The sequence below is a fragment of the Heterodontus francisci genome, chromosome 8 (genome assembly GCF_036365525.1).
Source record: "Heterodontus francisci isolate sHetFra1 chromosome 8, sHetFra1.hap1, whole genome shotgun sequence".
NCBI classification, from domain to species: Eukaryota; Metazoa; Chordata; class Chondrichthyes; order Heterodontiformes; family Heterodontidae; genus Heterodontus; species Heterodontus francisci.
Window position 1 is genome coordinate 72,671,776 of NC_090378.1, and position 27,466 is coordinate 72,699,241.

The 27,466-nt window shown below is 41.7% G+C and overlaps 1 protein-coding gene across 3 annotated transcripts in view; it reads right to left on the minus strand.

Moving 5' to 3' along the window:
- atg4c (autophagy related 4C, cysteine peptidase) overlaps positions 1-27,466 on the minus strand; it is a 60,551-nt gene that overhangs the window by 8,468 nt on the left and 24,617 nt on the right. For all 3 annotated transcript variants that reach the window (XM_068037332.1, XM_068037330.1, XM_068037331.1), the window contains 5 exons: positions 15,283-15,516; positions 14,041-14,395; positions 8,104-8,174; positions 6,144-6,289; positions 3,118-3,196 (listed from right to left, as the gene is read on the minus strand). In XM_068037332.1, the coding sequence (XP_067893433.1) occupies positions 3,118-3,196; positions 6,144-6,289; positions 8,104-8,174; positions 14,041-14,395; positions 15,283-15,516 (885 nt within the window). The remainder of the gene's footprint in view (positions 1-3,117; positions 3,197-6,143; positions 6,290-8,103; positions 8,175-14,040; positions 14,396-15,282; positions 15,517-27,466) is intronic.

The window sequence follows — 27,466 nt, forward strand, 5'->3', positions numbered from 1 at the left end:
GTTTGGGTGTTTGCTGATAGATATTATTGAGTATGACAGCCAATTTCTTGACCAGAAGACTCTCCCAACATAGGCACCATTGGTTAGTGAAGAGGACTTTACGGAGTCTTGTCCTGATCTGATGCCTACATCATTGCCAACAGGTACATTCAATGTTTCTCTTATGATTGTGTTCTATATAGTGATTGCTTAAGACTGAGTGTCTTGCTAGGTCACTTCAGACAGCATTAAGAATCAACCACATATTTAGAGACTGGAGTCAGTTGTGGGCAAGACTGGGTAGGACCAGCAGGTTCCCATAAGACATCAGTGAACCAGTTGAATTTTTACAATCTACAGGTTTGATGGCCATTTTTCCTGCTGCAAGCCCACAAATTGTCACATTTATTGAATTCAATTTCACAATTTGCCATGGTGGGTTTGAACTCACAACAGTCAGGTTGCTAATCCAATATCATAATGACTACTTTTTCCTTCATATTCTGGCAGGGAATCTATATCTCCCTAAGCCTTACATTTTCAGCTCATGCATTGTAATACTGAATCAAGCACTAATATTACAGTAATGCAGCTTCTTAATGTCAAAAGTTGTTTTACTGCTGTAATTTTTAAAAAATATTTTTCCCGCATTTCTCGGTCATCCTTTCTTGAAGTTCTCGAGTCCTTGCTGGGAATTCCCGAGATGTTGGTACCCTTTGGTGCCTCACCTAAATAGGTATTATTCATGTGTAATGACAGTGAGAATCAGCAAGCTATTTCATTACAGGGAAAACACAGGCAAGCTATATCCTCCCTTCAGGCAATGTCTAGATATTCCTACTTACAGCAGGGGCAGCTTTAATCAGTAGTCTGAATGATTTTCTCCTCCTTAATCCAGGAGCACTGAAGCCAATTTCAGCATCCCTGTTCTAGCTAATATTATGCAGCCCAGGGATCAGACCAGGATTATTCCTGGTCTGTGTGGCTCAGTTACTGACTGAATAAACATGTTAAGCCATTGGGAAAGCCATTAGAGCAGGAGTGTCCAAGGTATTTATCTTTGAGGGTAATTTAGGTTCATACATGGAGCCACATAAAGTTTATATGTATGTTCCATTAACCTGTGCATATCTCAGGCTCCTGTGACTAACAAATCTTGGTGTCGTGATTTAGATTTACCCATAAATGAGACAACATCACTAGAAACAACTCAGTACAAACCTACAAAGTTCAAACAGGACAAACCAGGGAATAAGAAATATAAAGACAAATACAAGTGAGTTGCTTGAGATCCATGAGCTAGATTGCCAGCGCTCGCAGGCCAAACATGGCTATAGTATGAAATATTAATACCAAAAGTGTCCTAAAATTAACTCTAAAAAGATTCAATATTAAAACAATATATACCCTTTATCTGTATGCACCCCATCAACCTTTTTTCCTACTATTTACACTTCCATATTTTATAAAAACTTAATTTCACTTTATTCCTAACTAATATATTTGTTAACCTTTCATCTTTTTAATCATTTAAAGTCATTTATTTCTTCCTTTTCTGCCTTTATGTTCCCACCATACATTTTGGAGATGTGATCAACATGGAAAAATATTGCCAGTTGATTCAAAAGCCAGTTTTCAAATAATTCATGACAAAAATTATAGCATTAACATGATCGTGGAGAGCACTGCTATGTCCAGACTGGCCAAGAGAGTGTGGGAAAATGGCGCACTGACACGGAACACAAAAGTCCGAATGTATCAAGCCTGTGTCCTCAGTACCTTGCTCTATGGTAGCGAGGCCTGGACAACGTATGTCAGCCAAGAGCGACGTCTCAATTCATTCCATCTTCGCTGCCTCCAGAGAATACTTGGCATCAGGTGGCAGGACCGTATCTCCAAAACAGAAATCCTCGAGGCGGCCAACATCCCCAGCTTATACACACTACTGAGTCAGCGGCGCTTGAGATGGCTTGGCCATGTGAGCCGCATGGAAGACGGCAGGATCCCCAAAGACACATTGTACAGCGAGCTCGCCACTGGTATCAGACCCACCGGCCGTCCATGTCTCCACTTTAAAGACGTCTGCAAACGCGACTTGAAGTCCTGTGACATTGATCACAAGTCGTGGGAGTCAGTTGCCAGCGTTCGCCAGAACTGGCGGGCAGCCATAAAGGCGGGGCTAAAGTGTGGCGAGTCGAAGAGACTTAGCAGTTGACAGGAAAAAAGACAGAAGCGCAAGGGGAGAGCCAACTGTGTAACAGCCCCGACAAACAAATTTTTCTGCAGCACCTGTGGAAGAGCCTGTCACTCTAGAATTGGCCTTTATAGCCACTCCAGGCGCTGCTCCACACACCACTGACCACCTCCAGGCGCTTACCCATTGTCTCTCGAGATAAGGAGGCCAAAGAAAGGAGAGCACCAATAAATATATAACACATTTCTCAATCCTAAACAGGAAGATACTACTATTTTAAAAGTATAGTTGTCAGTGGGCTCCAAAGGAAGAGAATACTGATGAATAAACTCATTTACAGCCTATTGGGAATTAAGTTTGGTCTTTTTTCGGTTGTATTTCATCCGTAAAAGTTATTTGCTCTACAGCCTTGATACATTGTTATAATTTTATATTTAAAGTTATTTTATAAACTTCTTAGAGGCACTGTGCAAAATTATTGAAGAGCATTTTGCTAAATTTTTATCTGTTTAGAAATATAGTACAAGTCACATCAAAATATATTACAAAAAGTTCTCACTTTTGCATGATATCATTGTCAGAAATTACATTTGGACATTCTACCTCTTATTCCTCCGAGACAAAAGCTAGCACTCTCCAGTTCATAGTACTGAAACAAAAACAAACTAATAAGGTAAATTGTCTCAATGTTGTCACTGTGTTTATTTAGTGTATTATAACCCATACTCTGTTGGGAAAATAGTACATAAGCAAAAACACTTTAATGTTAAAATAATAGAAATTTTATGCAATAACCTCATCTAAACTTACTCCTATCACTGACAGCATCCTAATATTACACAATTCAAAAATTCTGTCTCAACACAAAGACTAGAAGGGAAAAATCGACAATTACATTGCTGAGTATTTACAGGAAAATTCAACATGAATTAAAATGCACAAACCTTGAAATCCCACAAAGTAAAAAGACTGTTTTGGCTTCCCACCAATAATTCCAACGCAGAACTCCAGACTCAAGATCCCCTATTCAAAAAAAAAGTGAAAGTGTGAGGATAGGATCTGCACTTTCCAAGTCATGCCAAATATACCAAAGACAGCTTTTCTAAATCAGGAAAATGGTGAAAGACGGTGTTCTCTTCCATCCTCCAACCAATCTGTGGCACCACCTAACTTGAAAATAATATTTTTCAGCCGGTGAAGTAGAACACAAGCATTGGGGTAATATTGACTGTGCAATAGTGTAAAGCAGGCAATAATGAATTGGCAGCCCATTTCACATCTCTCCTAATTTTTATTCCCATTGCCTTCAATGGAAGTAAAAATCAGGAGATGTAAAATGGGCTGTTGATTCACTATTGCCCATCTTACACTATTGCACAGTCAAATTACACCTTTGAAGACTATCTCAGCCAGGAAAGAACCAACAGGCCAGACTCTTCCGGACAGGAGGGAAATACCATTAGCACAGTCCCTCAGTGCTGAGCTAGCCAACATGAATTCGGGTGGTACTTGAACACAATACATGTCCTGCTTCTGATTGCTAATGGAAAAGTGACTCCTGCTATAAAGTGTCAGTTGCTCTAATGCAATTTCAACCAGTGGTTCTAGTGGATATCTGGAACTTGGTCAAAATTCCACCCCCTCACCCACTGTTGGTACACTGCCTGAGACGACAATAGGTTGCAAAATAAATTAAAGTGTAGTAAAACGAAACTCCCCCTCTCAATTTTCTCTTCTACTTTCCTGAAGATGCTGACTTATACTGAAGTATAATTCCAGGAGCATTGGATTTCATCTGATATCAATCCAAACAGGTAAGTGTTATGCCTATTCTTAGACAGTTGGCAGGTTATGCAGAGGGCACCACGCCCAACCCTGATTCTACCCCCACCTGATGCCTAAACACACAGTTTCCAGCTAGGGTGACTGGATAATGATCAGGAGCAGCAGCCCTGGCTAACTTTTTCTCTCTCAACAGGGGCCAAAACCAGCACTCTGACAGATACCAGCTAATTTAGGAATCTAGACACTGCTGATCTGGAGGGGTCATTTATATATAAAGAAGTTTAGTTACTCATTGAGCCATCAGGAAACTTCAGTTTATTTTTTAGAATAGCATTTTTTTACATCTTAAGGTGTTTATGAATATTCAAACTGAAAATCTTTTAACATTTGTGTTCTTGGAATCAGTAATCAGCTGTTAGCCTTACTTTCATTTATAGACAATTCGTTACAATGAACATAAAACAGTGTACTTTTTAAATGACCAAGCAGCCTGCACCTTGAAAATATTCAAAGTATTTATTACCTGCCCAGCTAAGCATGCTTAGTTAGCAGACTTTTCATATGTTAAGTAAAGTGCAATAAAAGTTTATCATGTGGATAAATTCAAGGCCATAGGAAAGGGTAACTTATTGTGAGGTTCAAGAGGCCTTTAACACAGACACAGGACAACACTGTTATAGGACCATTCAATGATGCTTTAATGGTGTAGAAAATGCTGCAACTAATTTCAGTGAAAATACAAAATGAGCACTCGTCAGATGGCTCAGCTGGGTAATTAAATAGCTGGGCCAAGAAGAGGAAGGTCCCAGTTCAATTCCCAGTCTGTGCTGAACTGGCTAATCTCAGCTGGAATGGCAGAGGGTATATCATAAATTGTCTCAGAATTAGCAAGCCGAAGATTTTCCCCTTCTCAATTTATCAAAGAATCACTGTTGGAAGTGTGTGCACATCGACACTGAGGACAGAATTGGTTGTGGTTCACCTTGCATTCAAACTGCAGGCACACATAAATAACACCCATTTGGCCAAGTTATCTTCTGCTATGGAACTGCAGTCCAGAAAGTAATCAATATCCTAGAAATAGGTTATGGCCTGTTTTCACCCAATGGGGTGCTGACAGCACACATCCCAACTGGGAGGCCTGATGCCAGCTGGAACAAGAGCATTGGGCCTTGTTTATATTATTTGGATGAACTGTCGGCTCCTGTTGCGTCCCCACAGGCAGCTCGCCCATTTAACATGGTTTGATCTCAGTCCGCTTGCCTTGCAGCCAACAGGCCTAAGGAAAATGCCATTACCTGAAAAGTGACATTAACAACTGATTTTGCAACTAGTGAAAATTCCACATTCTGTAGCTTAACAGATCAATCTTTTATGTAAAAATGAAATCAAAGCCATAAAGTGCTTGCCAACAATAAGTCAATTCAGCAGCAGCCCCTGCAATAGCTGGACAACTAAACTGGTCTGCAGAACTTGTATTTTTTCAGGTGAGCTATTATAAACTTTTCCACAATCCCTTAGTCTGGATACAGTTGTTTCCGTAAAATGACATCACGGCATGTTGTACGATGGATAGACTAAAGGCCTTTCAATTGACTGAGTCCAAGTGGTGTAAAAATTGAAGGTCAAGATGGTATGCGAAGATTTATTGGGCTTCCAACTCCTTGACTCCCACCAATCTGTATAGCTGTAATACTCTAGTACTTTATTTGCCCTTCATCCTATCCGCCCCCGATAAGGTTGATGTATTCTTGTTTCAGTTCCAAAGTACCAACCATTCTCCAGTACCTTACTAAAATGAGAGGTATGACACTTTCAATAGGCTATGTACAGTGAAGAGCCCTATAACCAAGGTGAATCTTGTCTTCATTGAATGTATGCAGACATAGACTAATTGCAGAAATTACTGGAGAATAATCAGCAACAGGAAGTTAGCTGACTTTTCTGCCCCTCCTTGTCCAAGGATACTGAGGCTTATTGCAGCATCCCAACCGCCACTCCAGCTCAGACCAAAATCAAGCAATACAAAAAGCATTTTAAGTGAATTTGCCCTTGTAAATCCTCACCATCGGTAATCTAACATGACCTGTGTAAAGTGAAAGAATTTGAAACTAAGATGAGTAAAGGTTTACAAAACATCATAGAGTGACTTAGATCCTAAAGTAAGAAGTTCCATCAACATTACCTTTACAATCTCTTTGTACTCAGGGTTGACCTTCTCCCCTCCAAGTCTCACTGGTATTAGAATAAGAACAGCTCTCCTGTCTGATGACGTTGGTGATCCAGATCCAACACCTTGCAAATATTTTTCTATTACATCAGCAATATAAACTGAGAAAGATAGGGAGTAACACTTTAATAATAGTTCTGTTCTTCCAAAACTCCAAATGTGCTTTTCTACATGTGCTTCCTTTTCCCTGCATCTGCAGTGTATTGAATCCAAAACTCATGGCACTATCTCCTATTTCAATTTAGTCTCTCCCAGGACCTTGAAACTGTGCCATCTCCTTCAGTATGACATACTTCAGGCTTTAGAAACCCAAGCTTAGTGCCTGCATTTACTTCATAGCCTCTGTACCCTTTTCAACCTTGATGACATTACTCACCATGGCTCTCAGCCTTTCACCTGGATTTCTTATTAATAAAAACATTTCACCTAGTCACTGACTTCAGACCCAGCTTCAGACACAACTAAAAATGGTAATATCAGATTTCTGTGAATGTACACATTATATTATCTTTTTAAAAATAATTGGCAGAATACAAATACAAGCAGTATATTCTACACAATTAAGTTCAAAGAAAGCTTCTACCCCTAGGCACTTCAACCCTTCTTCAGAAGAGCAGCACCCACTGAATTTGTGAGACATTTTACCATTTCCCACACCATCCATCTTGTAGCCTCTGAGTGAGGTTGCCAATTTCAGTGTCAGTGCCAAGTCAAAGCTAGTTTTGTACTATAGGCCCAGGCTGCGACTTCACCAAACTCCTTTCATATTGGACGTTTTATAGCTAATAGGGATAGACTTTTATTTGAATTTTAGCCTGGATTCAAGAACTAATGGACAGTGAATTAACACCGTTTGTAGTATATTAGACAATTTATAACATGAAAGAACATCACAGATGCTAACACTACCATTCAAATATATTACAGGATTAGCAATGTTTAATTCAAAAATATTAAATAGCTTCATACAATATATATAGTGACATAATACAGTCCACCCCTAATCACTCTACACAATACTAAGAAGCAATAAACACACTTTCATGAATAAAAATGCATTTTTTAATGTTTATGAAAAGCCTCAGCCAATTACAATTAAACAGCCAGTTAAAAATAGAAATAAAAGATCATAAATGATGGAAATCTGAAATAAAAACAGAATACACTCACTTTTTAGCACCTACTTTACTCTAACCAGCAAGAAATTTTAGGTCGGACACCCAATTTACACCCCACCTGACTTCACACTCCATTGAAAAATCGGGCTCGGTGTAAGTTGGGAATCTGATCCAAACCCAAGCTGTTTTTGTCGGGTGGGTTAGGTTAAAATCAGGGCTGTTGCCTTTCATATGCCTTTTACATGCCGGACTGAGTTGACATTTGTAAGTATACAGCCCTTTGCACTATTTTCCTGAGGTGTAAATACTGTACATGAATTTATAAATCTACAATTATACCAAACTCTTTGTAAAATGCATTACTACATGTGTACCCTAGACTTCTTACTCTCCCATTTTTCAATCAATTATAAAGAAGCTCTCCAGTCCCATGGTTCCATCTAAAATGTTAACCTGTCCTTTTCTTTCTATTTCAAATGCTGATTGACTTGCTGTATAGTTCAAGCATTTCCTATTTTTATATTAAGTGAAAATGGGTGTTGTAGTTTACTAAAACAATGACATTGTTTATACAGGTGTAACTATGCAGCCACGACCCTCTTCATTTTGAACTGAAAGCATTAAAAAAAGGATTAAAATTAGCCTCATGTAGAATACAGAAGCATTGACTTAACACATCAGACATGAGTTATGTTCAATAATGTTAAACGCTGCCTGGCATCATCAATTTCAGATGACTGGCAGAACTGGGCAAGATGCCCAGTCAGTTTTTCTCATTACCATACCGTGTCACTCACCCGTACAGTCCTGAGCAACGTAAACTGTTATTCCTTGCAGCTCGGGCTCCACTGCATCTTCCACCGCTCTCCTAAGCAATGGATTTAAATAGGTTTAGACAGTCACTTTGGAATCAATTCTAATTGAATTGGACTGATTTTATTTAAAAATAACTCAAACAGATGAATTTTTACTGTGAAGAAAAGATTCAAGGTCAGAGTACAACTTATCAATATTGTGCAGCAAGTCAGCACCATTTTGAGCAACTTTTTTATTTAAAGTACATTTTTTTGTACTCAAAGTATCAGTGCTGGAAAATGAAATGCCCACTTCAGGAACCCTATTCCAGCATCAAGCACTTCTAGTTATAGCATCATCAGATGCAGAATAAAAAGCTCTGTGCTCTGCCCCAAAAATGTGCCTCAGCCACAATGTCAAACAAGCTTATCCCCTACTCGACCAATGTACTTCTTCCCTCTTTTCCTCATCTTTATGGCCTGAGTGTGCATACCAATTTAAATACTGAATTGGGATCTGTAATGAGACCACCCTAATTTCTCACAGGATCTTTATATTCCATCAGGTTTAGATTGGTTTTAAAGCCTAAGCAGATCAAAGTATGATAATAGGTGGCACCACTCAGTGTCCCCACTGACTTAATTATCAAGCAGTTCCCACAGAAGAACTTTTTCAATTTTTATGTCTACAATGGACATTAAAATGGAAGGAAAGTGTAGTGGATTTACTTTCCATGCTCTCTTGTGTCGATGTTCAAAAAAATTCAAAAGGTTTTATGTCATGCCAATGAAGGGAACAGGGAGGAAATATGAAATGAACTAGAGGAATTATGAAATAATAATTAACTGTTGAACTGAACCACAAGAAAATGGACAAATTTGTGCCATAGACAAAATGGAGTAGAGGTCAGGTGACCCCACCTGTACTGTCTGTTTGATCTCTCTGTTGAAGACGAAACCCATTATCCACATCTGAATTGGCTTTGGGGAAAATACATTGAAACGTAAAACAGTCCATTCCATGCAAACAACTCCTACAGGAATGGAGCTAACAAAGTCTGTTGTAGACACACTGACTCTGCAGCCAAGACTAAAATAATAGGTCTGAAGTAGCGCCTATTCATCAGAATGGACCACATTCAGATGCTATCATGGAACAATGATTCCCATCCTGGAACATTGTATGAATCAACGCAGGGAAGAGAGCCCTTAGTCACCTGACCGACACCCCAACCTGACAAGTTTCTACCTTAAAAGGTATCTCTCTGGAAAGAGAGCAGCAGAACAACAGAACAGCAAGAGAAGGTCTTTTTCAGCCAGAACAGCTGTGAGACAGTTTCAGCTAAGCTAAAGGGTGACAACACCCTTTTTATGACTGCAGCAGAGAAATTACAAGGTGACTTTGGAACTCCCCCACCTGCGAAATTGAACCAGGATTTCCGCCATCGACTTTGGATTAAGGCTTAACCATAAGGAACCTGAAACACTTCATCCTTTTCAAAACAAAGAACTTTCAGGCCTGCACCGTTGAAAGATTTCCTCCCAAAAAGCTTCGAAAGGTTTTCTTAAAACAACAAACTCTCTTACTTGGACTCTAACTGCATGCTACCACTGTACTCTCTCTATCTTTCGTGTGTGCATGTGTGTGTGTGTGAGAATGCATGAGTGGGTGAGGTCACAAACAGTTTTTGGTTGTGTAAAATAAATATTTATCTTTTTTAACCTATAAGAAAACTTATCGTTTGTCTATTTATTTGACCCTTAAAACACTCAGGGACTAAAACAATATTTAAAAAAAAAACTATCTGCGGTCAGTTGAGAGGTGAAAAGTGGCAGTCACCCACACCACCCCCCACCTATTCGTAACAGCTACTTCTTTTAAAAATCATCAATCTTGCCCCAATGGAGACAAATCATCCCTCCAGTTCCTGCCAGTGATGTCACCGACAGAAAGAAAATACCTACTTGCTAGAGTGTCTCTATTCAATTCAGTGTGGGCCAGAGCCTAAGACTAATCCAGATCTATCCAAAGCATTGAAAATGTCAGACAGTAGCACTGTGGGGCTCAAACTGTGCAGGGCCTTTATAATCACACAGGATAACAAGTTTACATCCTGTAAGTGTTTAGATCACACTTGCATAGTGCATTTAGATCACATTAGAGGAGTTTTGTTGGGTATTAGGAAGGAGAGTATAATGAGGGTTGTCCCAGTGCTCAGTGTTGGGACAACACTGGGATTGGGGGTAAGGTACTGACATGGATAGAGAACTGGCCGGCAGACAGGAAACAAAGAGTAGAAATAAATGGGTCTTTTTCCGAGTGGCAGGCAGTGACTAGTGGGGTACTGCAGGGATCAGTGCTATGGCCCCAGCTATTCACAATATATATTAATGATATAGATGAGGGGATTAAATGTAATATATCCAAGTTTGTGGACGACACAAAGCTGGGTGGGAGTGTGAGCTGTGAGGAGAATGCAGAGAAGCTCCAGTGTGATTTGGGCAGGTTGAGTGAGTGGGCAAATACATGGCAGATGCAGTATAATGTGGATAAATGTGAGGTTATCCATTTTGGTGGCAAAAACAGAAAGGCTAATTATTGTCTGAACGGCGATAGATTGGGAAAGGGGGAGGTGCAGCGAAGCCTGGGTGTCCTTGTGCACCAGTTGCTGAAAGTAAGCATGCAGGTGTAGCAGGCAGTTAAGAAGGCAAATGGTATGTTGGCCTTCATAGCGAGAGGATCCGAGTACAGGAGCAAGGATATCTTGCTGCAATTATACAAGGCCTTGGTGAGACCACATCTGAAGTATTGTGTGCAGGTTTGGTCTCCTTATCTGAGGAAGGATGTTCTTGCTATGGAAGGAATGCAGCAAAGGTTCACCAGACTGATTTCTGGGATAGCAGGACTGACATATGAAGAGAGATTGGGTCGATTAGGCTTGTATTCATTCGCTAGATTTTAGAAGAATGAGAGGGGATCTCATAGAAACCTACAAAGTTCTAACAGCACTGGACAGACTAGATGCAGGAAGGATGTTTCCGATGGTGGGGGAGTCCAGGACCATGGGTCACAGTCTAAGGATAAGGGGGTAAGCCATTTAGGACTGAGATGAGAGATTTCTTCACCCAGCGAGTGGTGAACCTGTGGAATTCTCTACCACGGAAAGCAGTTGAGGCCAAATCATTAAATATATTCAAGAAGGAGTTAGATATAGTTCTTAGGGCTAATGGAGTCAAGGGATACAGGGAGAAAGCGGGAACAGGTTACTGAGTTTGGATGCTCAGCTATGATCGTATTGAATGGTGGAGCAGGTTCAAAGGGCCGAATGGCCTATTGCTGCTGCTATTTTTCTATGTTTCTAACTTAGCAACTCTGAGTTCTGTTTTGAACTCTGGAGCTGGTCCCATGGACCAAAAAGTCCTTTTCAATCTTTGTGATACCCATGAACTTGTTCGAGGAGGAGGAAGAGAATGCCCCAGCTCAGTGGTACAGGGAGAGAGGTAAGAGATAAAGAAAGATAAATAAAAGAGAGATCAAGCCCATTCAAGTAGAGGATGGAAAGAAAGTTTGAAACAAATCTTATTGGGGTGGAGGGGAGGAGGCAATAAGATTGATAAGGACTCTGTCAGGTGGGGAGAGAAAAACAGGCTCTGTTGGAGTGTGAGTAGACAATGTGCAAGGGAAAGAAAAAGATTCTGAATTGCAAAAGAGTTTTATTACCAAGCAAGACCATCAGTCACTCATTTTGTCAATTAGGCACAATTACTATGGCCCATTTTCATAGTAAAGGCTGTGGGCTCTGACAACATCCTTGTTGTAGTGCTGAAGACCTGCACACCAGAACTAGGCATCCCCTCACCCCAGCCAAGCTGTTCCAGTACAGCTAGGACACTGGCATCTAATCAACAAAAAAACCCAAGATAAATCTAACCTGATTGATTATCAGACTTCTCCCAACCAAAGTGATGGAAGGAGCCAGTAGCATCATTAAGCAACAGTAATCACCAATAACCTGCTCACCAATGCTCACTTCAGGTTCAGGCTAAGCCACTTATTTCAGAATGCATCAAAGGTTTGATCAAGCCAAAGATGCAAGAACTGAATGCCAGAGATGTGAGTACCTGCCCTCAAGATCAAAGCTGTATTCAACCAAGCCTGAGTAAAAATGAAGTCAACAGGTATCAAAGGAAAAACCGTCTGGCAACTTGTATCATACCTGGTTGTTGGAGGACAATCATCATAGCTCCAGAATATCACTGCAGGAATTCCTCAAAGCAGCAATCTTGGCCCATCCCCAACTGCTTCATCAATGACTTTCCCACCATTGTAAAGCCAGAAGCATGGTTATTCATTGACAATTCCACAGTGCTCAGCTCCATTTACAACTCCTGTGATAATGAAACAGCCCTTGCCAGCTGATAACAGCTCTTGGACAACATCCAGACTGAAGCTGAGAAGTGGCACATTCATGTCACATAATGATCATCTCAAACAAGAGAAAGCCCAATCATCTCTCCAGACCATCAAAGGCACCACCATGTCTGAGTCTTCCATCATCATCATCATCACAGGGGTGACCTGAAATCCAACTGAGCCAGCCGTATCAACAATGTGTTTACAAGAGCAGAGCAGGGAGTCAAGGGTTATGGGGAGGCAGGCAGGAAAGTGGAGTTGTGGCTGCGTTCAGATAAGCCATGATCTTACTGAATGGGGCAGTAGGCTTGAGGGGCTGAATGGCCTACTCCTGCTCCTGTTTCTTATGTTCTTATGATTAGTAATCTGTGATGAGTATCTCAGGTCTTGGACTCTCAAGCCTCTGTGGCATCTACAACGTTTGAGTCAGGAGCATGATGGAATACTCACCATTCTCCTGGATCGCTGCAGCCACAACAATACTCAAGAAACTCAATATTATCTTGATCAGAATAATCTGCTTGATCTTGATCAGCACTCCTGACGATGGACTCAACTGCTCCACCACTGTTGCATTGTGGCTGCAGCATGTATTATTTAAAGGATTCACTGAAGCAACTCACCAAGATTACCTTGACAGTAGCTCCCTCCCCTGTGAGTGACCTCTACCAAAAAGCATGAAAGATGCAATATTAGGTGAATATCATTATCTCCAAGCTCCAATCTGAGTCGCACATCATCCTGCTTCAAACATATTTAATCACTGTTCCTTCATGTGTAATTTCACACTGTAGGAGCACAAGGACCGCGATGCTTCAAGAAGAAGGTCTACCACCACCTCCTCAGGGCTACTAGCTTGGGCAATAAATGTAGCCTTGCCAGCATCACCCACATCCCAAGAACAAACTGAAACAAAACTTTTACAATGAATCCTGCAATTTTCTCAGTTTCTACATTACAGAAAAGTTCAAGGGAATAAAAAAGCAATAATAAATTGAAATGGGCACAGCGCCACAGAACACAAACAAGTACAGATTTAAGCCCATTCAGTCACTGCAGGAAGATATGGCAGATGGAAGAAACACAGCTTGGCATCGTCCAGCATAGTATATGCCAGCTCTCTTGGCTGCAGTTGTCTAGCTAGCTGGACAAAGCAGGAGAGAAAACTTACCCAATATATTGAAAAAGGAAAGGTTGTTCCAATTTTAGTCCTTCTTTAGCCTCCAACCTTCCTTATCCCTCTCTGTTTTATTGTTACAAAAGTTCCTCTAAACATTTTTTCTCATTGCTTCTAAACTGTAAATGTGCCATTTCAGACTCCATTCTTCCTCTCTAAAACCTGACTGTATGATAATCAAGATACATTACAATCTGCTACTTGAATTTCTGGCACACAAAATCTCTGGAATCCCCTACTACCATCAGTTCTTCCCTTCTTACTTCTTGATTCTGCTTGTCTACATCTTTAAGCCTTGGTAGTGTCCTGCACCAGGTTTGTCAATAAAAAGCCTGTAATGTCCACTCACCTTAAAATGTGGGCAACAACTGATGGCCCATACCAATCCCCAGCTCGCTTGCCAGAGTTTTCTCCCAGGTCTATCAATTTGTGCATTCCAAATGTAGCTGCTGGGTTGTCTGCTAACCAGGAGATTATTTTCCTATGCAACGTCTCATCCTTGCTTGTTGTACTGACAGGATTTAACTTTAGAGTTTGTCTCTCATTACTTGATGAGTCCAACTGTTCACTCATATCCTGTTGTGGTCTTTCTAAAGGTGGCAGGAAGGTAAAACCTGCATCACTATCAGACATGGTTGATGGCTTAGTTTTAAAGAGCTCAGATTCTAAGGTAACCATGTGAAGCGCATCTGGCCAGATCCAATCTGTAAGGGAATATCACTCATCAATTAGACTTTGAAAAAAATATTCACATAGATTCTCCCAATGGCACAACAGACAAACACTTCACTGATGTCACAATGAGACAGAACACAAGTGCCCCACGGTCACCATGTCCTGAGTTAGTTAATCTTATCCAGGGCTGCATTAGGGCCATCTCAATGAGTCTCAGTGTCCCTGGGTTAGGTAGGGAAAAGTCAGCCTGGGTTCCCCAGTCCTCACTGCTATTCAATGATTCCAGCTAAGCACAAGAGTGGGATTAGCATTGGGTGAGATATTGGACCAAGTCATCTAGCTGATCTCTCATCCAAGGAATATAATGGGGGCAGTGAAGAGCTATGGAGGATAAAATATTAAAGGTTATGCATATTCACTTACAATAACTTTCACTGCAATCAAATGGATTAAGGCCATTTATTGTAAAATACATAAATAGAACCCTACTTCCCTGCCTTTTCCATTGAATTTTCCCTCCCTGTTCCTTTCTCTTAATTTTCCTGTTCTGAAAGCTTTGAATCTTCCTAGGGCATGGTTCCAGAAATGCCTGGTGCCTTCTGGTGCATCACCCAATTGGCCATTCTTCATAGCAGAACCTCAATCTGATTTTACCTGGTGTACTATATACATGTACTTCCAGTAGAGGGTCACCAGATAGTGATTTGCAATTCATTCTTCCTTTCAATGGCCAAATGTTGTACCCTCATCACCACTCCAACTCAGATCAGCTAACACAGCACAGAACAGTGATCAAGCCAGGTCTCTTTCTGACATATAGGTTTCACTGAATCTAACCTCTGAGCATTTTAACACATTACTAAACTAGCACTGTAAAATCTACTACAGGGATTGCATCATAAAAAAACAAACTCACCTCGACCAAGAAAATGAAGCAGAAGGCTTTGGGCTAACAACATTTGACCAGTCCTCAGTGTGCAGCCCCAGCCGCAGTCTGTTGTAAGCGTGCACCCTTTTAACTGTGGGAACTCACGGCGGTATGTTAGCCAAATCCTACTGATGAAGTCCTCACGGAATTGATTCACGTTAGACAAAACCATTTCAGTGCTCATAGCTGCAACTGTGCAGCCTGATGCACTCTTATCCATTCCTGGAAAATGCAAACAGCAAATCATAAAAAAAACAGTAAAATAGCAAAATACTGCAGATGCTGGAAATCTGAAATAAAACAAAGTGCTGGAAGTACTCAGCAGGTCAGGCAGCATCTGTGGAGAGAGAAGCAGAGTTAATGTGACCTTTCATCAGAACCCTGTGAAAAGAGTGAGGTTGATGTACTGAAGTGCATTTTCTCATTCCTGAAAAGTACTTGGTCAGCAAAACATGAAAAGAAAATCTTTGAATGTAGATGTAGTGTATTACAAATAACAAAACCTATGTCTGAGATAACCATGGCACACCACTTCCCTGCCTCTTCCCATCAAATTTTCTCTCAAGTTCCTACCCCGTACATCTCCTGGTTTGATTCTTTTTTTTATTCATTCACAGGACATGGACATCACTGGTAAGGCCAGCATTTATTGCCCATCCCTAATTTCCATTGAGAAGGTGGTGATGAGCCGCCTTCTTGAATACAACTGAGTAGCTTGCTAGGCCATTTCAGAGATCAGTTAAGAGTCAACCACATTGCTGTGGATCTGGAGTCACATATAGGTTAGACTGGACAAGGATGGCAGTTTTCCCTCCCTGAAGGACATTAGTGAACCAGATTGGTTTTTATGACATTAGTCCAGACCACTGCGCTACTATCCCCTTAATTCTGAGGTATGGTTTCACAAATGGCCATCTCTCTGTAGTACAATGCCCAAGCTGCTCCAGTGACTCCACTGACATGCAGCAACCTGCAGAAGCTACATTCTTCAGTCAGAGGCCACATATTCAGATTTACTTAGGAATCTATCAGCACCCACGCAACTCTAAGAAAAAACCTTATCTGCTGGATTCTGCTGTTAATTTTATGAATAATGCTCTCCTGTTGTCAAGTGGTTGAGGGATGGCGGGGGTGGGGGGGGGTGGTGCTCTGGATAAGTCTATTGCTGTAGCCTCCGCATTGCAATTAATAGACCTACTTTAAGAACAGATAACTGGTGTCTATCACTAGCACCACTGAAGCAACTCGTAGGCAAGCAGTTTTTCCCTTTTAGGCAGAAATTGGACTTAAAAAAATACAATTATATATTTTTAATAGGCAAACATTGGGGGCACACTTTAAAACAATAATGTATTCCTTGTGACTTTCCTTTCCCTGTAATACAGTGAACTATTAAAACACACTAACAACAGAAAGAAAGAACTTGTATTTATTCAGCAACTAATGCGTGCTCAGGACATCGAAAAGTGCTTTGTGGCCAAAAATTACTTTTGATGAAGTAGTCACTGCTGTACATTAGGGGAACGCGGCAGCTAATTTCTGCTCAGCAAGGTCCCACAAATGGCATAGGAACAGGAGTAGGCCATTCAGCCCATTGAACCTGCTCCACTATTCAATATGATCATGGTTGATCATCCACTTCAATGCCTTTTTCCCACACTATCCTCACATCCCTTTATGTCATTGGTATTTAGAAATCTGTCAATTTCTGCTTTAAATATACTCAATGACTGAGCTGCCACAGCCCTCTGGGGTACAGAATTCCAAAGATTCACAACCGTCTGAGTAAAGGAATGTCTCCTCATCTCAGTCCTAAGTGGCTTCCCCTTATTTTGAAATTGTGTCTCCTGGTTCTACACTCCCCAACCAGGGGAAACATCTTACCTGCATCTACCCTGTCTATCCCTTTAAGTATTTTGTAGGTTTCAATGAGATCACCTCTCATTCTTCGAAACTCTAGAGAATACTGGCCCAGTTTCCCCAATCTCTCTTCATAGGACAGTCCCGCCATCCCGGGAACAAGTCCAGTGAACCTTTGTTGCACTCCCTCTATGGCAATAATATCCTTCCTATGGTAAGGGGACAAAAACTGCACACAGTCCTCCAGGTGCGGTCTAACCAAGGTTCTATACAACTGAAGCAAGACGTCGCTACTCCTGTACTCAAATCCTCTTGCGATAAAGGCTAACATACCATTAGCCTTCTTAATTGCTTGCTGCACTTGCATGCTAGCTTTCAGTGACTTATTGACGAGGACACCCAGGTCCCTTTGTACATCTACACTTTATAATCTGTTACCATTTAAGAAATACTCTGCATATCTGTTGCTCCTACCAAAGTGGATAACCTCACATTTTTCCACATTATATTCAATTTGGCACATTCTTGAGCTCTCACTAAGTCTGTCTAAAACCTCTTGAAGCCGCTTTGCATCTTCCTCACAACACACACTCCCACCTAATTTTGTGTCATTCGCAAAATTGGAAATATTGCATTTGGTCCCCACATCCAAACCTTTGATATATATTGTGATCAGCTGGGGCCCAAGCACTGATCCTTGTGGTATCCCACTGGTCACAGCCTGCCAATGTGAGAATGACCCGTTTATTCCTACTCTCTGTTTTCTGCCTGTTAACCAATCTTTAATCCATGCCAGTATATTACCTCCTATCCCAATGACAAGTTCATTTGTTTTGGCAGATGGGTCTTCAACTTAACATCTCATCTGAAAGCTGGCACCTTCAACAAGCAGCACTCATTATCTCATAGGGATGAGGGGAAGGAAGAAATTAATTCTGAGTTAATGTAGGGGCTTTCTTTATTCTGCTCTTCATCAAAAAATAAATCAGTAACATCACAAGGGATAAACTGGAAGCAGGAATTATTTTAGTGCAAACAGGAACAACATAATGTTAAATTCTATGTGGAGACATTAATCTGACTCCTTTTTCACAACTCCTCATCTGGATTGGAGGTATACTGAGGAATTATATTTAATGCAAGTTTCTCTTCTTTACAAAGTCAAATGTGTGAGAAATTAATTCCTTAATATGAATTATTGGTAGTCAACATATTACAAATATTATCAGTTCATATTAAAAATTGTTCTCAACACTAGTTCTGTGAAACTAAACTGTGAATTTCCTGATCAACTTCATATTGTACTAAATCTTGTGATACCCTGTGTACAATTCCTGCCTGCTACTGAAAGTGGAAGACATAAAGATATGCGTTACAGTTAATACCCAAGATGAAAAAATAACCCGCAGGCAGATTTAGGCTCATTGGGAAAACGGGCCCTTTTCACATATTTCTTTCAATACAGACAAGTGCAGCATGCTGCATTAATTATGTTTAATTGTAGGCAGGTGGTGGGCATTAACTGGAGGTTCACTTGTGCCCCTATAAATAGACGCAGACTGAAACTGTGGTTGTTGGGTTAGGAGGTGCTTGGTTCTAATGTGTAACTCTATAAATAAATGCTTATAAAAGGGTGTAAATATTGGCTCCAGTTCCATCCTTCATCACTGGCTTTCTGGATTACAACATACTGCATGTGGGCAGGGGCAATTCAAGACATACACACACCAAGCAGAGTTGCAGATTCAATGATGCCGAAAATGAGGAGGTCCTGGATATCCTCATTCATGGCAAATATAAGAGCGTGACTTGGTATTGCAAAGCTGTTGCAAAAGCACCTTTCATGTATAGCTAGGACAGTTAAAAATGAAACTAGGAGTACAATTACGAGCTTGTAAAAGGCCACATCTAAAACAGTGTATTCAATTTGGGTCTCCTCACATGATCGGAGATACAGACTCTGGAAAATGTTGAGAGAGCGCCACTTGATTTCTAGTTCAAGGGCATTTATTTATCAGGACAGGCTTGGAGAACTGGGACTTTTTATGCTGAAAAAGCATGATTGTAGTTTTTGAACTAATGAAGGGATTAGGTTCTGTTCAAGTGGATCTGGAGAAACAGGGCATCACTAGGGTGCCACTGTAAAAGTTGTGAAAATGGAATCAAATTAGCTATTGGAAATACTTCTTTTCATAGACACTTGCCTCCTCTGGAATGGGATACTCCACCATCCTTTCAAGCAGTGTGTATCAGACCTTATCAACCTTCTGTGTTAAGAAATTTCTAATTTCCCCACTATTTCTTTTACAAACCCACTTGCCAAAGGAAACAGTTTCTCCCTACTTGTTCTATCAAAATCCCTCAAAATTTTGAATACTTCCCTTAGGTCGCCCACCCCTCAACCTCTCTATTCTAAGGCGAACAATCCTAGCTTCTCCAATCTCTCTAGATAACTGAAGACCCTCATCCCTGGAATCATTTTGTACCCTCTCCAGGGCCTTGACATCCTTCCTAATGTGTGATGCCCAGAATTATACACAAGAATCCGGCTGAAGGTGGCCTAACCAGAGATTTGTAAAGGTTTAACATAGAACATAGAACAGTACAGCACAGTACAGGCCCTTCGGCCCACGATGTTGTGCCGAACCTTTAACCTACTCTAAGATCAAACTAACTACCTACCCTTCATTCTACTATCATCCATGTACCTATCCAAGAGTCGCTTAAATGCCCCTAATGTATCTGCTTCTACTACCACCGCTGGCAGCGCATTCCACGCACCCACCACTCTCTGTTTAAAGAACCTACCTCTGACATCTCCCCGAAACCTTCCTCCAATCACAAAATTATGCCCCCTGGTGATAGCCCTTTCCACCCTGGGAAAAAGTCTCTGACTATCCACTCTATCTATGCCTCTCATCATCTTGTACCCCTCTATCAAGTCACCTCTCATCCTTCTTCGCTCCAATGAGAAAAGCCCTAGCTCCCTCAATCTTTCTTCGTAGGACATGCCCGCCAGTCCAGGCAGCATCCTGGTAAATCTCCTCTGCACCCTCTCTAAAGATTCCACATCCTTCCTATAATGAGGCGACCAGAACTGAACACAATATTCCAAGTGTGGTCAAACCAGGGCCTTATAGAGCTGCAGCATAACCTCGTGGCTCTTAAACTCAATCCCCCTGTTAATGAAAGCCAACACACCATAAGCCTTCTTAACAACCCCATCAACTTGGGTGGCAACTTTGAACGATCTATGGACATGGACCCCAAGATCCCTCTGTTCCTCCACACTACCAAGAATCCTGTCTTTAAGCCTGTATTCTGCATTCAAATTCGACCTTCCAAAATGAATCACTTCACACTTTTCCAGGTTGAACTCCATCTGCCACTTCTCAGCCCAGCTCTGCATCCTGTCAATGTCCCGTTGCAACCGACAACAGCCTTCCACACTATCCACAACTCCAGCAACCTTCGTGTCATCGGCAAACTTGCTAACCCAGCCTTCCACTTCCTCATCCAAGTCATTTATAAAAATCACAAAGAGCAGAGGTCCCAGAACAGATCCTTGTGGAACACCACTGGTCACCGAGCTCTATGCTGAATACGTTCCATCTACTACCACCCTCTGACTTCTATGGGCCAGCCAATTTTGTATCCAGACAGCCAACTTTCCCTGAATCCCATGCCTCCTTACTTTCTGAATGAGCCTACCATGGGGAACCTTATCAAATGCCTTGCTAAAATCCAAATACACCACATCCACTGCTCTTCCTTCATCAATGTGTTTTGTCACATCTTCAAAGAAATCAATAAGGCTTGTGAGGCATGACCTGCCCCTCACAAAGCCATGCTGACTGTCTCTAATCAAACCACGCTTTTCCAAATAATCATAAATCCTGTCTCTCAGAATCCTCTCCAATAATTTGCCCACTACCGACGTAAGACTGACTGGTCTATAATTCCTAGGGTTATCCCTATTCCCTTTCTTGAACAAGGGAACAACATTTGCCACCCTCCAATCATCCGGTACTACTCCAGTGGACAGTGAAGACGCAAAAATCATCGTTAAAGGCGCAGCAATCTCTTCCCTCGCTTCCCGTAATATCCTTGGGTATATCCCATCTGGCCCCAGGGACTTATCTGTCCTCATATCATTCAAAATTTCCAGCACATCCTCCCTCTTAATCTCAACCTGTTCGAGCATATCAGCCTATTCCACGCTGTCCTCACAAACGACCAGGTCCCTCTCACTAGTGAATATTGAAGCAAAGTATTCATTTAGGACCTCCCCTACCTCCTCCGACTCCAGGCACAAGTTCCCTCCACTATCCCTGATCGGCCCTACCCTCACTCTGGCCATCCTCTTGTTCCTCACATAAGTGTAGAACGCCTTGGGATTTTCCTTAATCCTACCCGCCAAGACTTTTTCATGTCCCCTTCTAGCTCTCCTAAGTCCATTCTTCAGTTCCTTCCTGGCTACCTTGTAACCCTCTAGAGCCCTGTCTGATCCTTGCTTCCTCAACCTTAAGTAAGCTTCCTTCTTCCTCTTGACTAGCTGTTCCACATCTCGTCATCCAAGGTTCCTTCGCCCTACCATCCCTTCCTTGCCTCATCGGGACAAACCTATCCAGCAGTCGCAGCAAGTGCTCCCTAAACAACCTCCACATCTCTGTCGTGCATTTCCCTGAGAACATCTGTTCCCAATTTATGCTCCCCAGTTCCTGCCTAATAGCATTGTAATTCCCCCTCCCCCAATTAAATATTTTCCCATCCCGTCTGCTCCTGTCCCTCTCCATGACTATAGTAAAGGTCAGGGAGTTGTGATCACTATCACCGAACTGCTTTCCCACCGAGAGATCTGCCACCTGGGCTGGTTCGTTGCCAAGCACCAAGTCCAACATAGTCTCCCCTCTAGTCGGCCTAGCTACATATTGAGTCAGGAAACCTTCCTGGACACACCTGACAAAAACTGCTCCATCCAAACTATTTGCACTAAGGAGGTTCCAATCAATATTAGGGAAGTTGAAGTCACCCATGACAACAACCCTGTTACTTCTGCACCTTTCCAAAATCTGCCTCCCAATCTGTTCCTCCATGTCTCTGTTGCTATTGGGGGGTCTATAGAAAACTCCCAACAAAGTGACTGCTCCTTTCCTGTTTCTGACTTCCACCCATAATGACTCAGTAGACAAACCCTCCTCGACGACCTCCCTTTCTGCAGCTGTGATACTATCCCTGATTAACCCTGTTTAACGTGACTTCCTTGTTTTTGAATTCAATGCCCCTATTTACAAAGCCAAGTATCCCACACACTTTCTTAAACACCTTGGCAACTTGCCCTGCTGCGTTCTAAGATTTGTGAATATGCACCCACAGGTTCCTCTGTACTTGCACCCCACCTTAAAATAGCACAATTTAGAATAATACTGCCTCTCCACGTTGTTTTTCCCAATGTGCATTAATACTGCTTCTCCATGTTGTTCTCTCATGCGCGAGTGCAAAAACTAAGCCTGTAGTATTTGTCACCATCTTCAGCCAGAAGTGCCGAGAATGACCAATGACCCATCTCGGACTCCTCCTGAGGCCTCCACGATCACAGATGCCAGTCTTCAGCCAATTTGATTCATTCTATCAAGAAACAGTTATGCACACTGGATACAGCAAAGGCCAAGGGCCCTGACAACAGCCCAGCTATAATGCTAAAGGCTTATTCTCCAAAACTACCGGCACCATTCCTGGAACCTACCCAACAACGTGGAAAATTTCCCAAATACTTCCTGTCTACAAACAGCAGGACAAATCCAATCCAGCCAATTACCACCCCATCAGTCTCCTCTCAATTATCAGCAAAGTGATGGAAATTCTTCAATAGTGGTATCAAGCAGCAGTTACTCACCAAAAACCTGCTCACCAATGCTCAGTTAGAGTTCCGCAAAGGCCATACGGTTCCAGATCTCATTAACGGCTTGGTCCAAACATGGACAAAAGAGCTGAGTTTTAGGGGTGAAGTGAGGTGAGAGTGACTGCCCTTGAAATCAAGGCAATATTCAACTAAGTGTGGCAGCAAGGAGCCCTAGCAAAATTGAAGTCAATGGGAAGCAGGGGGAAAACTCTCCACTGGCTGTAGTCATACCTGGCACAAAAAAGATGGTTGTGGCTGTTGGAGACCAATCATCTCAGTCCCAGGACATTGATGCAGGATTTCCTCAGGGCAGTGTCCAAGGCTCAACTACCTTCAACTGCTTCATCAATGACTTTCCCTCCATCAGAAGGTCAGAAGTGAGGATGTTCCCTGATGATTACAGGTGTTCACAGTTCCATTCGAAACTTCTCAGATAATGAAGCAGACCATGCCTGCATGCAGCACGACCTGGACAACATATAAATAATATGGCTACAGCAGCTCAGAGGCTGGGAATTCTGTGGCGAGTAACTCCCTCCTGACTCCCCAAAACTTGCCCACCAACTACAAGGCACATGACAGGAGTGTGATGAAATATTCTCCACTTGCCTGTGACAGGCAACACCCACCCCCCCCACCCCAACTGCCCCAAGAATGAGGAAAATTAATTTCATCACATGAACATTGATTTTAAAGTATTGCTGGTGAAGAAAGAACATGCTTTAAAAACAATTGGAGGCTTTGGCTGGAGAAGACATTAGCACATCAACAGACAGTACTTCAAAGGACAAAGGGCCTATTCCCTGCTCCAATTTAATCCACAATGGACTTTTGATTACCAGCCATTGAAGGTGGAAAAGCTGGCATTCCAGATTAACTGCTAAGATGGCCGAATGCATAAAAAGATGTAGTCGGACTGGTTTGGGGTCACATGACGAACTGACGGTTGGAGCTTTTTGAATTTGAACCAATTGAACTCCTGGACTGAGAACACCTTGCTCCTGTCTGCTCTCATCTCGCTCTCACCAGTTTCAGAAACCATTGAAGACACATGAACTCCAAGAGAGAAAAATCTCTTACAGTGAACAAGGTTTAAAAAGAATATTGGGCCCCAATGAAAAGCAAGACTACTTGCAAAAGGACTACAGTGAGCTCGAAGCACAGTAAACAAGAAACTTTTCTGATATAGCCTCAAACCTCTTCATTTTCTTTTTCTTCTGCTTTTTTCTGTCCCTATTTGTCTGTGTATCGCGTGTGCATGCTAGCATGGGCACATCATACATCCATAGGCATTAATCGTATTAGAGTTTAAGTTTAAGGTTTAATAAATTTCACTTTTCTTCTTTAAACCTAAGAAGTCTGTTTGTGCTCATTTCTTTGCCTTATATTTGGAAAGTGGTGAACAAGGATTCACCAAAGGGGGAGCTCAAAACACAGTGTGTTTAAAAATAAAGCCCTGTTACAATAAGACCAGGTGAAGACAGTAAAAGATCCCTAGACACCTTTCTCACCTGGTCGTAACACCTGGATGAGTGTAGCTCCAACTACATTCAAGACGCTTGACACCATCCAAGACAAAGCAGCCCACTTGATCAGCATCTGAATCACCACCTTAAGCATTCACTCCCTTCACCACCAGCACTCAGTGGCTGCAGTGTATACCATCTACATGATGCACTGCAGCAACTCTCCAAGGCTTCTTCAACAGCATCTTTAAAACTGCGACCTCTACCACCTGGAAGGACAAGGGCAGCAGATGCATGGGAACACCACCACCTGCAAGTTCCCCTCCAAGCCACAGACCATCCTGACTTGGAACTATATTGTCATTCCTTCATTGCTGCTGGGTCAAAATCCTGGAACTCCCTCCCTAACAGCACTGTGGGTGTACCTGCACCACATAGACTGCAGCGGTTCATCACCACTTTCCCATGGGCAATTATGGATGGGGAATAAATGCTCGCCTTGCCTTCCCACAGACAAATTTTAAAAACTACAAAAATCCCTCAGATTTTCTGAATCACTGGCTTTTGTCTCTCTCACTTCAATGGTTGAGATTCTTCTGTTTTACTAATTGCTCTAGATTTTTTCAATGTTTAGCAGACTACCGTTTTTTCCGCCTAAAACACACAATTTCTTTAAACTCCTTTACACCCACAAAATGTCTCCATTTTTTTTTGCAAATTCCTGATGCGTATAATGCTTCATTCTTATACTGGTTATCAAATGTCATAACATGATATTGAGTACCAGCCACTGGGTAGTGCTGTAAAGGCTGTGAAGCACTACCGCACAAAACACGATTTCCTGCAATGCCACTCAGTGGCTGCAATCAGGTACTACAACAATGCAGCTTATTTCTATTTAAAGGTTGGTTGCAGTGACATCAAGTGATAAGAATAAGATACTGCACTATTAAAAATCTGCAATCTTGGGCTTGGTTATCTATGTTTTTACAAAATGACCAAATAATCCTCAAATAGTTCCATCCAGCTGAGCTAAAATAATTGTTTCCTGAAGAAGAGATTCAAAGTCAAACAGTACTTGGAATCAGTGATTACCATGGATCAATATCCTCAAAGTGACACAATACAAATCAAGTGGGCAATACTTTCTCAAGTAACAATTTTGCAAAGCAACGTACGCAATTTTTTTAAATAACGTTTCTTTTGGAGAAGAAACAGTCAAATTTGACAGTTCAACACAAAGTATCTATTCCTAGGCTGTCTCTCGGCTGCAATTACAAAGCATAAAACCAAGATGCATCAATAATTGTCCTGCTCTTTCCTTGAATAACATTTGGAAGTTTTGAAATAAACCACTTGATCATTACCCCTCCTTCCTGCTTTGATATAAATCACTTCATGTCAACTTGGCTCATTCGGTAATGCTCTCACCTCTGAATCAAAAGGTTGTGGAGTCAAGCCCTACTCTCGCTATTAAGCACATAAACTTTGTTGACAGTCGAGTGCAGTACCAAGGGAATACCATATTGTTGGAGGTGCTTCCCTTTGAAGGAGAATTTGAACCTATTCTGGTGGATTTTAAAGAACCCAATGGTACTATTCAAAGAAGAGCAAGGAGTTTTGCCGTTTTTATTTATAACCTCAAAACACAGATTTACCAATCATTCATCTATCTGTTCATTGTAGAATCTTACTTTGCCTATATTGTAATAGTAATTGCAATTCAAAGCAACACTGTATAGTTAAGTGCATTGAGAGTATCTGAGAGATGTGATAAATTATATAAATACAAGCCGTTGTCTTTGGTCCCTGCCACAAACTCCATTCCTTTGCCACCAACTCCATCCCTCTCCCTGTCAATTGTCTGAGTTTGAACCAGCCTGTTTGTAACCATGGTGTTACATTTGACCTAGAGAGGACCACATATCCGGGCCATCACTAAGACTGCCTATTTCCACCTTCGTAACATTGCCTGACTCCATCCCTGCCTCAGCTCATCTGCTGCTTAAACCTCATCCATGTCTTTGTTACCTCTAGACTTGACTATTCCAACACCCTTCTGGCCAGCCTCCCACGTTTTATCCTCCATAAACTTGAGGTCATCCAAACTCAGCTGTCCGTGATCTAACTTGCACCAAGCCATTCACCCATCACCTCTGTGCCCACTGACCTACAGTGGCTCCCAGTCAAACAACACCTTGATTTTAAAGTTCTCATCCTTGTTTTCAAATCTCTCCATGGTGTTGCCCCTCCCTAGCTCTGTAATCTCCTCCAGCCCTACTACCCTCCACGATTTTTGCACTCCTCCAATTCTGGCCTTTTTAGAATGCCCGATTTTAATCACTCCACCGTTGGCAGCCATGCCTTCAGCTGCCAACGCCCCAAGCTCTGGAATTCCTTCCCTAAACTTCTCTGCCTCTCTTTCCTCCTTTAAGACGCTCCTTCAAACTAACTACCTCTTTGATCAAGCTTTTGGACATCAGCCGCAATATCTCCCCATGTTGCTCGGTATCAAATGTTTTTGATAACGCTCCTGTGAAGCACCTTGGGATGTTTTACTACATTAAAGGTGCTACAAGTACAAGTTGTTGTATGTTTTACTACCTGGTCTCTTGTGGTGTTGCTCTTGCTAATTCAAATGTTACACTGTTGTACAACCACAGAAATACTGTACCATTTAACACCCAATGTATTAGTTTACTGTTGAAGTGCAACTCTGTTTAATGAGGCCTCACTCTTCAAGATCACAACATCTAATTACTCCATCTTCCTAGGCTCAATTAGAGGTAGGAAGAAACCAGCAAATTTCTCTCTTTTTAAAATGTGATTCCAAAGTCGATTGGAACGTTATTTTCTTCTGCTGCGGAAGTTTCTTACCCAGCTATAACTTACAAAAGTGGATTAAATAAGCCCTCTTTATAGCATGGAAAAATGTAGTGGTACT